This window comes from Phyllostomus discolor, chromosome X (genome assembly GCF_004126475.2).
Source record: "Phyllostomus discolor isolate MPI-MPIP mPhyDis1 chromosome X, mPhyDis1.pri.v3, whole genome shotgun sequence".
NCBI classification, from domain to species: domain Eukaryota; kingdom Metazoa; phylum Chordata; class Mammalia; order Chiroptera; family Phyllostomidae; genus Phyllostomus; species Phyllostomus discolor.
This window is the reverse complement of record NC_050198.1, coordinates 71,309,572-71,323,054: the sequence shown is the minus strand read 5'-3', so window position 1 is coordinate 71,323,054 and position 13,483 is coordinate 71,309,572. Positions and strand designations below refer to the sequence as shown.

General features: G+C 35.3%; 1 protein-coding gene across 3 annotated transcripts in view; it reads left to right on the top strand.

Moving 5' to 3' along the window:
* LAMP2 (lysosomal associated membrane protein 2) overlaps positions 1–12,999 on the top strand; it is a 41,125-nt gene extending 28,126 nt beyond the window's left edge. The window contains exon 9 of one of the 3 annotated variants that reach the window (XM_028522224.2): positions 10,585–12,999. In XM_028522224.2, coding sequence (XP_028378025.1) covers positions 10,585–10,727 — 143 coding nt within the window. In that variant the 3' untranslated portion in view covers positions 10,728–12,999. Of the gene's footprint in view, positions 1–879; positions 3,309–7,624 lie in introns of those variants that run through there. The other 2 variants (XM_028522225.2, XM_028522226.2) reach the window with 2 other exon arrangements.
* The last annotated feature ends 484 nt before the right edge of the window (positions 13,000–13,483 follow it).

The window sequence follows — 13,483 nt, the reverse complement described above, 5'->3', positions numbered from 1 at the left end:
GCCAGTCCTGACCACATTGATAAATGTAATAAACACATTCAAATTAGTAAGAGTTCCCAGTTTCTTGACTTTTGCAGTCACTAAAGTCATGTACTCTATGCCAGGGATCTGTATACTTTTCTGTAAAGACCCAGACAGTAAGTGTTTTAGGTTTGAAGGCCATATGGTCTCTGTCATAATTATTCAACTCTGCTCTTGAAGCACGAAAACAGTCATTGGCAATAAACCAGTGAGTGTGGCTGTGTTCCAAAAAACTGTATTTGTGGATACTGAAATTTAGATTTCATATAATTCTCATTTCTCAAAATATTCTTCTTTTGTTTCTTTTCAACCATTTATAGATTTTTAAAAGCCATTTTTAGCTGGGCTAATTTGGCTCATGGGCTGTAGTCTGTGTTCTAAAGGATTTCAGAGCCAGCCTGTCCCTTCTAATTCCATGATTAAACCTTCCTGATCTGGTCCCAGTGTCCCAAAAGGCATTCACTCCACCACTAAGAGGCTCATCTGACTATGTGAAATGGGCTAGATTGGCTCTCTTCGTGTTTGATAAAGTAATACTCCTGTTTTACAAAGGACTTTGAATGTAAATAAATTAAACACATACAAACATATGTGTTTACTCATAGATATGAGTATATATGTATTCACATATGAACATATATACACACATACATGAATGAAAGGACAAATAAGTTTTAGGGTTTTAATTCTAGAACCATCTATAATTTTCTGTAGCTTTATCTTTAAAATATACCTGTCTCAGTTACTTAAAGTTGAACTTGTAAGAGCATTTCTGACTTTTGAATCAACATCTTTAACTTTTAGACATTCTTTTTTGATTATACTCATTATTTGTTACACACTTTCTCTCACCTACAGCCCAGGAGTGTTCGCTGGATGATGACACCATTCTAATACCAATTGTAGTTGGTGCTGGTCTTTCAGGCTTGATTATCGTTATAGTGATTGCTTACCTAATTGGCAGAAGAAAAAGTTATGCTGGATATCAGACTCTGTAACACTAATCCATATGTGATCTCTGTTCCAAAATAATAAAGCAAGTACAAGTTCCAACATGCAATATTATTCAATTTAAGGTATATTTAGTTGTAGTTCTGATCTTAGAACCGGTGGTTTGAGAGGTTTCGTTCTTTAATAAATGCAAAGACATCAAAACTATAAACTATAAATTGGTCACATGAATTTGGTTTCCCCAACCAAAGTATTTGAATCTGCTATTTCTACAGCAAAAACATATACAAAATCACCTGGATTATAAGTTCTATTTTACTGGGTTGAATTAATGTTTTAATATTTTTATTTTAGATGTTCTGAGTAGAAATACACAGTTTGGGAAAAACAGTTTTAAAAAAGATCATTGTTTTCTTGCATGTGGTTGTATTGAGACAATACATTCTACAGTGGATTTGTACTTGCTCCTTTGCATTTTTTTCTGTGATTTTGTTTGCAGGTTAACTTAGTTGCTTTGACATTGCTGCATATTTGACCTATGAGATATATGCCAGTTTTCAGCAGTCTAGTATTGTTTGTTCTTAGCCATGCCTGCTTTCCTATGCTTTTTTAATATGTTTGTATTTAATGTGGCTGTAATGACAAAAGATACAAAAGCTTTTGAAATTTTAAAGTAGGTGTTAAGCTTATTGTTTAATCCTTTTAAAAAAGAACTGGATATTGCAATCTTTTAAATTGCAAGATACAAGACTATTCCAGCTGGACATTTCAATCCATTTTCTAGGTGCTTTAGAGATAATTGCTAGGCAGTGCCAATTTTGGGCATTAGTCCTTTGTACCCGTAAATTGGCCTCTACCTGCAGCGGTAAAGTTAATGTAGACTTCTCTTTAGACTTCCAGTATCCTTGGTGGTGGTAGTATGTTTTATTCCTTTCTTGCGTTTCCTTTTCATTAAAGAAGAAATGCCAGTATGTCCTAGACTCGAGATAAAGAAGAGCACTTCCACTTAAAGTAATTTGCACCTAACCCAAAAGTCTGTCTTCTCCATTAAAAAGTTATTCTTTGTTTCCAGCTTACACTGATTGCTACATTTACTAATTTGGCTTTCCCATTTAAATGGTTCTGTGCTAATCAAAACTTACATTATTATTGTTCATTATGGTAGAATCATTATTAATTCATGTATTTGTGTTCAGTTTTGTCCTCTGGGGATAGGCACCAGTTGTCCATTTACCGTACACCACCTAATGTTTATATGAGAAAGCAAAACATTTCAACTTCATAGTTAACACATCAAGCATTTTTTGCTGTTTCTAGATGTTTTTGTTTATTGGAATGGCTGAGCAGATATTTATAAATTGTTAATATACAGCCATATACCAAAGGTGTCTGAGTTTTTTTGGTTGGGAGATTATGTGTATCCCTATTCACTAGAAAATGTCTGGGTTTCCAAAATATTATTGATGTTGAATTAATTTGGTAGTCTAGCTAAAACACACACACACATACAAACACACACACACAAACAATTGCATGTTAGTATGTGTATGTCTATAATTACCTTTCGAGTTACATTGGAGTGCTAAATATCTTCTCCCACTTAAATTTGCTCTCTGTTTAGGGTAGCTTGAAAGTCTTACTGGCTCAGAATCAGATTCCTAATCAGCCCCTCTCCTAAAGCTACATTGAGCTGCATTGCCAGCTTAAGCACTTATTAAGGACTAAATATAAATCTGATTTTTAAAAATTGTTGTTTATTTAAATAGTATCTTAGTGTAAGAGCATTAACTTTAGAAGAATGGATAATGCTTATAAGAAGTAGACCTTAGATATTTCTCATGAGTCAAAACAAAGCAGCTTTTTAAAAAAAAATAGAAATTAGAAGCACAAGTGGGTGGCAGTGGCTTAATGCTGTTAATATTTCTAAAAGTTTCTACATTTAACTATATACCTGATTCATACTAAAATACCTCTCATTAGCACTGTTTTCTAGGAAATCTGACTTCATTGAATATTTTTTGTATTTTACATGGGCCAGTTTACGGTTATTTCCATTATTATTTCCTGTAGCCACATATTCTTTGTACCTTTTGTAGCTTCATTTGCTTTACTGGGTATATACCTTGATGGTCTAACACTATATGGTTCTGTGTGTTTTTCATGTTTTATCATTTGTATAAAGAAACTGGTCCATGTAAATACTTCTAATGTTTTTTTCTCAACTGTGTAAGCCACTAGTTGATGTATGGTATTTCTCTTTAGATATTTGCTTGTCCATTTGCTCAACATATTGCTTCTAAAACAAATAATAAAGATTGTTTTATTTCTTAAGGAAATTTGCTCACATTTTTTCCCGTTGGTTAAAGTCAAGATGTGGTATGCCACATAATGACCATTTCCTCCAAAGGAAAAACTTTACAAATGCTCAGAAGTAGAACTAAATTATTTCTAAACGTGTCTGTCATAGTATTACTGTCTGGAAGAGTGGCCACATACATGGATCTGTACTGATGCTGGGCTGGCTACAGAGTAAGAATCACCTGGGAAGCTTGTTATAAAAATTCAGATTCTAAGCTCCATTGCTAGAGGATTTAATTGAACAGGTCTGGGATGAGGTGTGTGTGTGCTTGCGTGTGTGTGTGTGTGTGTGTGTGTGTGTGTGTGTGTGTGTGTCTATAAGCTCCCCAGCTGAATCTGGTGTGTAGCTAACTGGGGAATCAGTGATCAAGAGTATTCATTTCATAGTAAAAGCATCAGAGTATCTTGTTAGGCACATCAACTCCTAAGCTAAGTCTGATATTTAATATCTATACATAGCAGTTGTACTTTGTGACCATATGATCCAAGCTATTGATCTGAACCAAAATAGGGTTGTGTGCAATCTCTCTCTCAGATACCCTAAAATGAATGGCTCATAAGGTTCATGTGGCTCATAACTTTCCTCTGGATTACCCAGTTAAACCATATGACTGCCAGTTAATTTCACAGCTCCCACCTCTACTACTAGCTACCACGTGACTTCTTTGCCAAGCTGCTTAACTTCTGGGGTCCCTTAAACCTAAGGGCTTTAAAATCCCATTATTTCTTTTCGGTAGTAGTTTTCCATTTCAGTGAAGATTTGAGCATATTTAGAAGGAATCTGATAAGTTCCTTGTTATGTATCAAGAACATACTTTATATACAGTGTAAAATGCACCATCTTAAGTTTCTTTAATTTTTTTAGGAGGAATTCTTATAAGACTCAGCTATTTTTAAGATTATAGCATTTCATCTCTGGTTAGGTAGATAATGTTAAATTGGCTTGGGCTCATCTCTGTCCCTCCCATCTTCCTATCTTTTACCCTGGTAGCTAACTTTCTATATCAATAATTTCCATATCTTGTTTTTGAAAATAGTATACTTAGACATGATACTAAATAGCTTCAACTATCTTTTCACACTTTTCACATATTAATGTACTTCAGTTTGGTTGTGTATATCTAAAAGGTATATAATAAAAAAGATGTCACATAAGAATGTGATTCCTAACACTGATTTTTCCAAAGAGACATTTAACACAATTGGTTTTTAAAAGGAGTTTTGTTTTACATTTTGTTAAAATGTATGTCTCAGCTTTCACACTGAATATCATATTTCAAAGATTTCTGAGCTAATAGAAAACTGAAGATAACAGTATTTTTAAATCTACAAGAAACTTTTTGTTGAAATTTCAATGGCTGTGAATTTTTTTATCTTTAAAAATCTTCACTGCTTCTGTGACTGTTGTACTTTTCCACAGGTACACTTTTCCTTTGCCCCAAAATATTTTCAATGTGGTCTCAAGTGTACATTAGACAAACAGATCAGATCAGAATGACTCAAAAAGTGATACTTTCTTCTCTTCAGGATGTGATCCTATTAAAATTAGTTTTTCCAAAATATCTTTCCATTACTTAAAGAATCCGTAAATGTTGAATGTATAACATCATTAGTTGTTATAAATTAATACTTCACATACTAATTGAGAGCATTTTAAATCAGTGGCAGCAGCAAGAAAGATCTTTGTATCAGTGGAATTACCTATTTGATCTACTCTGGAACTATTTGTCTTACATGAAAGTCTTCTTAGCAGTATTTATGAAAGTTGTTTTAGTACTAGGTTAAATACCCAATTTGGGAAAGATGGTTATGAATCTGTTGTCAGAATTAGAAATTGATCTATTAATGAATTCTTTTAAAGTTACATTAAGTCCAAGGCATAATACTGTATGGTACATGTCACGTAATAGTTTATATGCTGGGTAATAATTTGGGAAATTGAAAGGGGAGGCTAACTGGGTACTCTTAACAAATGCCATATATTCACAAGTCACATCTGGCAACCTCAGCTTTCTGGATTTTTAATAGAACTGAGAAGCAAGTAAGAAAGAACATTGAGCTGGCAGCCAGAGTTGATGTCATAAAGTCCATAAAGTCCAGGACTGCATCTTGTTCCTAGTTATTGCCCTGGAGGCTAGCCTGGCACATTTCTTAAACGCAGGCACAATCAGAATTGCCTTGCAGCCTGTTCATTCTTATTTTCGACCCAAATTCTAATAAGCTTAATTATCTGATTTATCCAGCCCTGGTAGATTGCAAGCTAGGAGGAGAACTAGGGCAATTAGAGTCAAGGAAATGGAAAAATAGTGAGAAGTGTTGACTCAACATCCTAGCCTTCCCTTTTTGTAAATGTATCTCCATCTGCACTATTCATTCCTTCCTCCTCTCCAGTCTCAGTAGGTTTTCTTTTACTGGGAATTCCAGTCCTTCTGGAATCCCATTTCTCCTACCTCTTAGGAAACCTTGTGCCATTCAGCATCTCCAACCTGTCATGCTAATGGCACTTTCCCTCATCCTATAAACATATTTAAGTCTCTTTCACCTTGAAGATATGCTTTCTCAACCCTGCGTCTCCCTTATAATTACCTCCCTACTGTCCTCTCTGTTCTAAACTTCTTGAAATGAGTATTATGTTCCCCATCCCAAGTTCTTGATCTCCCACTAGTCACTTCCTGTTTACTCTTAAACCTGCAGCAGTTTGACTCATAGCCCCCACCCTTCGTATTGCTAAATCCAATGGGCATTTTTCAGACTTCTCTGACATTTTACACTATTCTCCCACGCTACTTGAAACTGTTTCTTTCACTGGCACTATTTTCTATCGGCCTTTTCTACTTCTTTTTCCTGCTCCTCTACCCCTCAAATATTAGTGTTCCCAAGGGTTTTGCCTCTGGTCCTCTTTCTATTACTTGCCATCACTAAGAAATATCTTTGCGGTTTTAACTGCAACTTAGGTTCATCAACAACTTGGGGACATGTATCTTAACTCAGTAGATCTAAAACAGACTATGCCCTTCTTCTACCCTACCCCCACACACAAATTTTAAAAATACAAAAATACAAAAATAACTATAAACAAAACTGAAATGCATATATTCTTCCTCCTGTATTCCCTATCATGAACTGGGACCAGCATCTACATAGTCACTTAAGCTATGGGTGGAATTGGAAACCATTCAATTATCTTATCCTACCACACCACTGACATCCATTCAGTCAATTCTGCCTTCTAATTGTATCTCTAGTCTGTCCCTTATGCATTTGCACTCTGTTAAACCAGTTCAGGACTGGATTATTGGACATCTGGACCGTAGCAATAGAGGTGCCTCCTAACTTAATATCACCAGTCATCTTTGCCACAACTTCTGAAGCAATATCCTGCTTCAAGCCCTGCTGCACTTTTTTTGTGGCCTTCAGTATAAGGTCAAGCAGCTCACAGCATAGAGGGCCTTTGTGAGCTGCTGCTTTTCCTGCCGAGAGTACTTGATCCGATGTTCTCCCCGTGCCAACCTTCTTGCATTTCCCTTGAAGTGCTATGTTTTCTTACCTTCCTCATTTTTGTCTTTGCCATTCCCTAGACCTGAAATGCCCTTTTCCCATTACCTGCATGGTTAATTCCTGTTCATCTTTTAAAACACAACTCCAGGTTTGCTTCTTTTGAAGTATGTCTTGTGTAACCAGGCTGAGTTGAGTGTGCCTCTGAAACACTTCCGTGACACTTTCTGTGTTGCCTGCCCCTATTATAGCCCATTTTGAAATTATAACCACTGATTTTCTTGTCTCTCATACTGGATTGAACATCTTAAGGGAAAGTTATACCATTGGCCAATTTAAGTCTTTCCCCGCTACTAAATAATCCCAGATTGCCATGCATTGAGTTCTTTGGTCTGCGTAGTATAGTTGTTCACTTGGTTCATGTCATTAATACTTCACAAACTTCAGTGTTCCACTGAGACAACATCATAACACTCTGAAAGCTCACAGGCTGATAATCCAGAAAAGAGTAATTATATTTATTCATTATCTTCTGTTTAAGGAATCTGGGAAGTATGTGGTCATTTTATATATCTTCCAAAATGAGTGGAGTGCATTTTGGGGGTCCTTTAAAAGTGTATGATTTGATTATTTGGAAAATCACTTTTGTGGAATATCTCATTTGCTGGTAATGAATGCCAATGATTTGTTACTTTGGTGTAAAAAATATGTGTTGGGAAGTGCTGATTTTAAGTTAAATTTTACAGATTTGAAATTTTGTCATTGTTTCTGTTCTCAATTGTCCTTTCTCCACATCTAGCTCAAGACTGCAGTGCAGATGACGACAACTTCCTTGTGCCCATAGCGGTGGGAGCAGCATTGGCAGGAGTACTTATTCTAGTGTTGCTGGCTTACTTTATTGGTCTCAAGCGCCATCACACTGGATATGAGCAGTTTTAGAACCTGCAATTTGAGTGATTATATAAAAACACATGCACATAACAAGATTTTCTTGCCTCTTAATTTTGAAACACTTCACTCCTTAAGATTGATTTGTTGAAACTGATCAGTGCTTACATCAATGCTAGCATTTGAGATAAATCTTTATTAACACAACACTATTCTCTTTGATCAACTTAAAATAAAAAATGTCCTTACTGGCCTGAAGACAAACTTGTTAAAAAGAACATTGGTGTGCAATGTTTTTAGGTCTATCTTAAAGAAGCCTTGGCCAAATTTTGATCCTAATCTAAGATACATTAAATTTATTAACATGGCCATTATAAGAATAAAATATGTAGCTGTCTCTTAATAGAATTAATAAATACTATTTCACTCCTGGTGTTCTGTTTCAGTGTATAAGAACGATACTGATTTAAACTCATCACAGTGCCTTTGCATATAGTTTATTAAATACTGATGTGGCATAAATGCCCATCAGATATAGGCAAACTTGGTTTTCAGTTGAATGTCCTCAGGACCACCGCATTTTTTAGGTTATGTGACTTTTTGTTGATTTCTTTGAGTTCAAGTTAAGGATAAGTCAGGATCTTAGGCTTGTGATTTTTTTTCCCCCTAGGTAAATAATAGAGCCAAAAGGCCACAGTAGAACCTAACTAGTTTTTTTTAATCCTCACTCAGGGATATGTTTATTGATTAGAGACAGACAGACAGACATTGATCGCTTGCCTCTCATAGGTGCCCCAGCTGAGGATCAAACCCACAAGTTACCTATGGGAATCAAACATACAACCTTTTGGTATATGGGATGACACTCCAACCAATCTAGCCACCTGGCCAGGGCCACAGTATTTTCTAATTAGTTATTTTAAAAATTGTTTCTTTTTTTCACCAGTAGAGATGGAAAAGATTCAAGCATATTTAACCACTTGCCTTTTTTTTTCTTGTGTTAGTCTTTGGGTGCCTGATTAGCATTGAAAGAAATATTCTATGAACTAATTAGGACAGATTGTGTTGTGTTTCTCTACCTCATCTTGTTACTCTCTAGAGCATTAAAATCTATTTAGTGTTGTCATCAGACTGGTACTTATGAAATGTAAGCTAACAGCAATCTCAGAAGGGATGCAGTGAAGCATAGCAACTAGGCTGTTACTTTTTCAAGACAGTCCCTGTGAGGCAGAGCACAGACGGGGAAGGGGGGCCATCGAGAGAAGCCATTGGCATTATTAAAATGAGCCAGATAATCAGCCCCTGTTGAAGCATATTCCTTATTATAAGTGCAGCACAGATACTGAATGTAAGAACAAATAAGAAGGAAGCTTAATTAATAGACTTGAGAAGACTTTCACATTAGAATTATTTTATTCATTCTATGTATATATTAGCTGGTTCAGAATTTCTGTAACTCACTGATTAGAGTATTTTGGTACCCAGCTATTAGTCTCTGAAAGCTTTCATTAAAATATAAATTCAACATAGGCTACCTTAATAACTGGAACTCATATACTCAGAGACATAGCAACTGTTTTTCTTTTTTTATGAATGACAAAAGTGCAAGAGGATGAAAAGATAAAATTAGAGGAAAATTCAAGTTATTGCTTAATCATAAATCATACCAAATATCACATTTTGTTAATTGAATTAGACTCATGCTGGAAAGGACCTTGAATGTTATTTACTAACCCTATAATTTCACAGAAAGGGAAGTAATTTCGCTGAAGTTACATATCTAGTGGTCAACAAAACCATTAGCATTTTGATAAAAATTGTCCCAATGAAATCTAGTCGCTCAATAGTAAAACTAATTTAAACGTGAAATTATGAGATCAAAATGGAGCACTTTGAGCTTCTGCACTATTTTCAATAAATAATAACACATAATCTCAACTTTAAGTATTTTTAAAGCACTAAATATTAGATTTCAATAATAATAATAATAATAATATGCTGAAACACTCTTATGTTGATCTCTGTTTGCTACTTCAAAACCTAAACCTCTTTGAATGGGATCACAAACATGGGAGGAAAACAGAAAGGAAGGAACACTTGTTGATCACCTGATGTGTATCTGATGCTTTAGAAGTACCATTGTATATAATCCTCAACTACCTTATAATACAGATATTACTCCCTTTTGACAGATGAGGAAAGTGAGGCCCAGTTTAAATAACTTGACCCCCTAGGGTCCTTTTGTAATTTATAGAATCAAGATTCAAACTCAGTTCTGACTTAATCCAGAGCTTAAAATCTACATTGCACACCCTGCCTTCCTGGTGGTCCAGTGGAACGGACTGCAATGTATGGGATTCTGCATGTATAACCTGATAGTTACCTATTGCCTGTGTGAACAATTTTATACTGCATTTTTTTATCCTAAGTTCGTTTCAACTTATACTTTATTACTCATACAGAATTCTTATTTATATTTTAATGATAATAGTGGTGAGGGAGAAAGGGAACTGGGAAATATTCAGGAAGTGGTCTTAGGAATAGGTGATATAGCTCTTTTCCCCAGTGTAATTTCACAAACATAAAATCTCCCCATGTTAGGCAAGTGCAATTCTGTGTTTTAGACCTTTTCCTGTTCTTCCCTTAACTTCTGCTTTTTGTACGGAGGCATTTGCTGTGATTTGAGATGAATTGATGAGAACTATAAGAAGATTGGTTGCTTAGAAATATTTGGGTGGATATAGAGAAAATAAGAGAAATGGGGCAATGTTCTAAACAACTAACTTATGTACACTTTCAAAATGCTGTTTCTGCTTAATTGCATTCCTTACTAATTTCCTTTCCTTGATTCTGTCTGTTCTTTTCTAACAGCTGAAGAATGTTCCGCAGACTCTGACCTCAACTTTCTTATTCCTGTTGCAGTGGGTGTGGCCTTGGGCTTCCTTATAATTGTTGTCTTTATCTCTTACATGATCGGAAGAAGGAAAAGTCGAACTGGGTATCAGTCTGTGTAGCCAATTAAATCTAGCGTTTTTTGGTTTTCAGCCATCAGAAGTTGTGTTTCCATTGGCTAAAAGCCAGGAAATGTTGTGCAATTGATTGTTTAAGATAAGCAGACTAACCTCAGTGAATTGCTAGCTAACTTGGGCATGAGTAGCACTTATTTTGTAAAAAATGTATTAGGACCAATTTCCTTTGTTTTCCTATTTTTCCTTCCTTTGTTAAAGTGTAATTGGAAGAAAAAATGTGGTTTAGAATGTTTCTTTAGTAAATAATAATTTTAACCCTCTGGATCTAATTATAATAGCATTTTTACTGAAGTATAATTTTATATGTTGCAGTTACTTGTATTTGGCTACTTTGACATTATTTGCAAAATCAAAAATGTTAGAGAATCTAACTTGCTTCAGGAAATAAATTCAAGAAAGTAATGAATTCATTTTCATTGGAGGCAAACACAAAATTTGGTCTGTAATAAGACTTCCTTTCTCAACCTCCTGATCAGGATTATTTAAATCTGTATTTTTCCGCTAGTTAAAGAAAGAAAGAAATGTCTTCACAATACTCTGTTTAATAGCAAAAGTTTGGCTGTTTTCTTCACTTCTATATTTTAACAAAGTTGTCTTTTTCTTTTCCTCCTGGAGTTTGGAATATACTGATTACCCAACTTGACATTTAAGATTAAGGATGTAGTAAGATCTTTGGCTTTTTAAAGGTGTTGATACAGAGTGGGTTATGGTTTTTTTAGGGTTATGATTTAGAGTGTTTTTTTTCCCTTAGAGCCTTAACTTGTTCTGAAAGTTAATTCATCCTCCACTAAAAACAAAGTTCTATACTTTGTGCGCCTCCTGCACTCTCCCATTTCCTATGTGAAGTCTAATTGATATTTTAAATGTATCAACTTCTCAAAGCAGCAAGAGCTATCTCTAGAGGTTAGTGGACCCTAGGCATCAACTGCCTAGCCAAAGCTGGACTGGAATTATTCTGTAAATTTGTTGATCTCAATATAGACTTATATCCTGGTCAAGACCTCTAGTGGCTCTACTTTTAGAGTTAGGCTGTAGAGACCACTCATCCCAATATCTCTTTGATTGGCTAGGCTGTTGAATTGCCCTTCAATTTGGAAGCACAGTGTTGTATTTCGCCAGGGGCCAAATGGCTGCTTTGCACACCTATTACTAGTATAAGGCAGATGTTAATTTCATCAAGCTATTTTATCTCCATATAACTAAAAACAAAATTTTCCAAAGATCTGCCTTCACTTCCAAAATGTCCCATGGAATATTAAATTGAGCTTAAACCTTAAATTAGTTTGTTATTAAATCTGAGGATCAAGTCCCCATCTACCTCTCAGCACTCACCACTGATGCTCACCACTGTATTGTTGCCATTAGCTGATGCCAGAACTCTTTACCAATGACTGGAATTAGAAAAGAAAGAAAATTTATCAACATCTTTCTTTACTACCTTTACCTACTGTGAATCTCAAAAGCATATATTCCAAACGGGAGTAGAAAGTCAGATTGCTCAATTACTTCTCCCTTAGAACACTCTAGTTGTGACACGCAGATTCAAGCTCTCCCCTACTTGCTAAGTATATCAAGAATGTTTTCTTTTTAAAATGGCCTCCTGTGAAAACAATTGCTTATTTGTTATTTGGTCAAAATGATGGCACCATAAAGAATGGTGGCTTCATTTCAATAAATATTTTTGAGATGATTTTCTAGAACCCAGATTATTTAAATCAGATTGTGACCTGGCTAGGTATATGAATTGGAAATTCAAATACATTCAAAATTATAGGTTCATTTAAAAGTGTTCTACCTTTAAATGAAGAGTAGGGGACTAATATCACTTAATTCTTTAGTAGGTGTCATGGCTTTATCTTAGATAATTACAAAAGGTGCATTTAATCTTCTTTGAGAACTAAGATTAAAGAACAAAATATTAACAGAGGGTTAAAACAAACACTGCTTCAACTCCAATTAAATATAGGAAGCCCCAAACCTGGGATCTGAGTGTTCAATTAGCTTTACTCACTGAGTTCATTTTTATGGCAGTACAACAGTGAGTCAGAGAGTAGTAGGACTTTGAGCGTATAAATAATTGTTTTCACTTAAGCTTCTTTGGGAGAACTGATGCTTGCTGCTAAGTCAAATTTTGGTTATATCAATTTAATGAACTAATACCTGCAAAGTAAAACATACTGTGGTACTCCTGTTTGATCTGACATGTGTGATTTTTAGATCAATGAATTCTAAAATAATAAAGATCATATAATCCAGATCACTGTGGATAACTTCATTTTTATTCTGTGTGTTTAGGTTTAAGAGCTTAGATTGATTTGTATAATCTCAAATTCTAGTCCCTTGAATTGTCAAGAGGAATCATATGATGTCATAGGTCTGCAAATTAACCAATTGCCATCATTAAGAAGGCATTAGAAACTTTAGTTCAGATGCCTCAAATATGGGGGCCTATCTGGTCATGAAAATTCCAAGAAAACATTCTGAATAAAATCTGGAAATCTAACTTTATGACCCTTTTGTTTTAGTAAAGATTTTATGTTTAGAGAGGGGAAGGGAGGCAGAAAGAAAGCGAGAGAAACATCAATGTGTGGTTGTCTCTTGCATGCTCCCTACTGGGGACCTGGCCTGCAACCCAGGCATGTGCCCTGACTGGGAATTGAACCAGCAACCCTTTAGATCACAGGCAAGCACTCAGTACACTGAGCCACACCAGCGAGGGCATAAAGCAGCTATAGTTTACT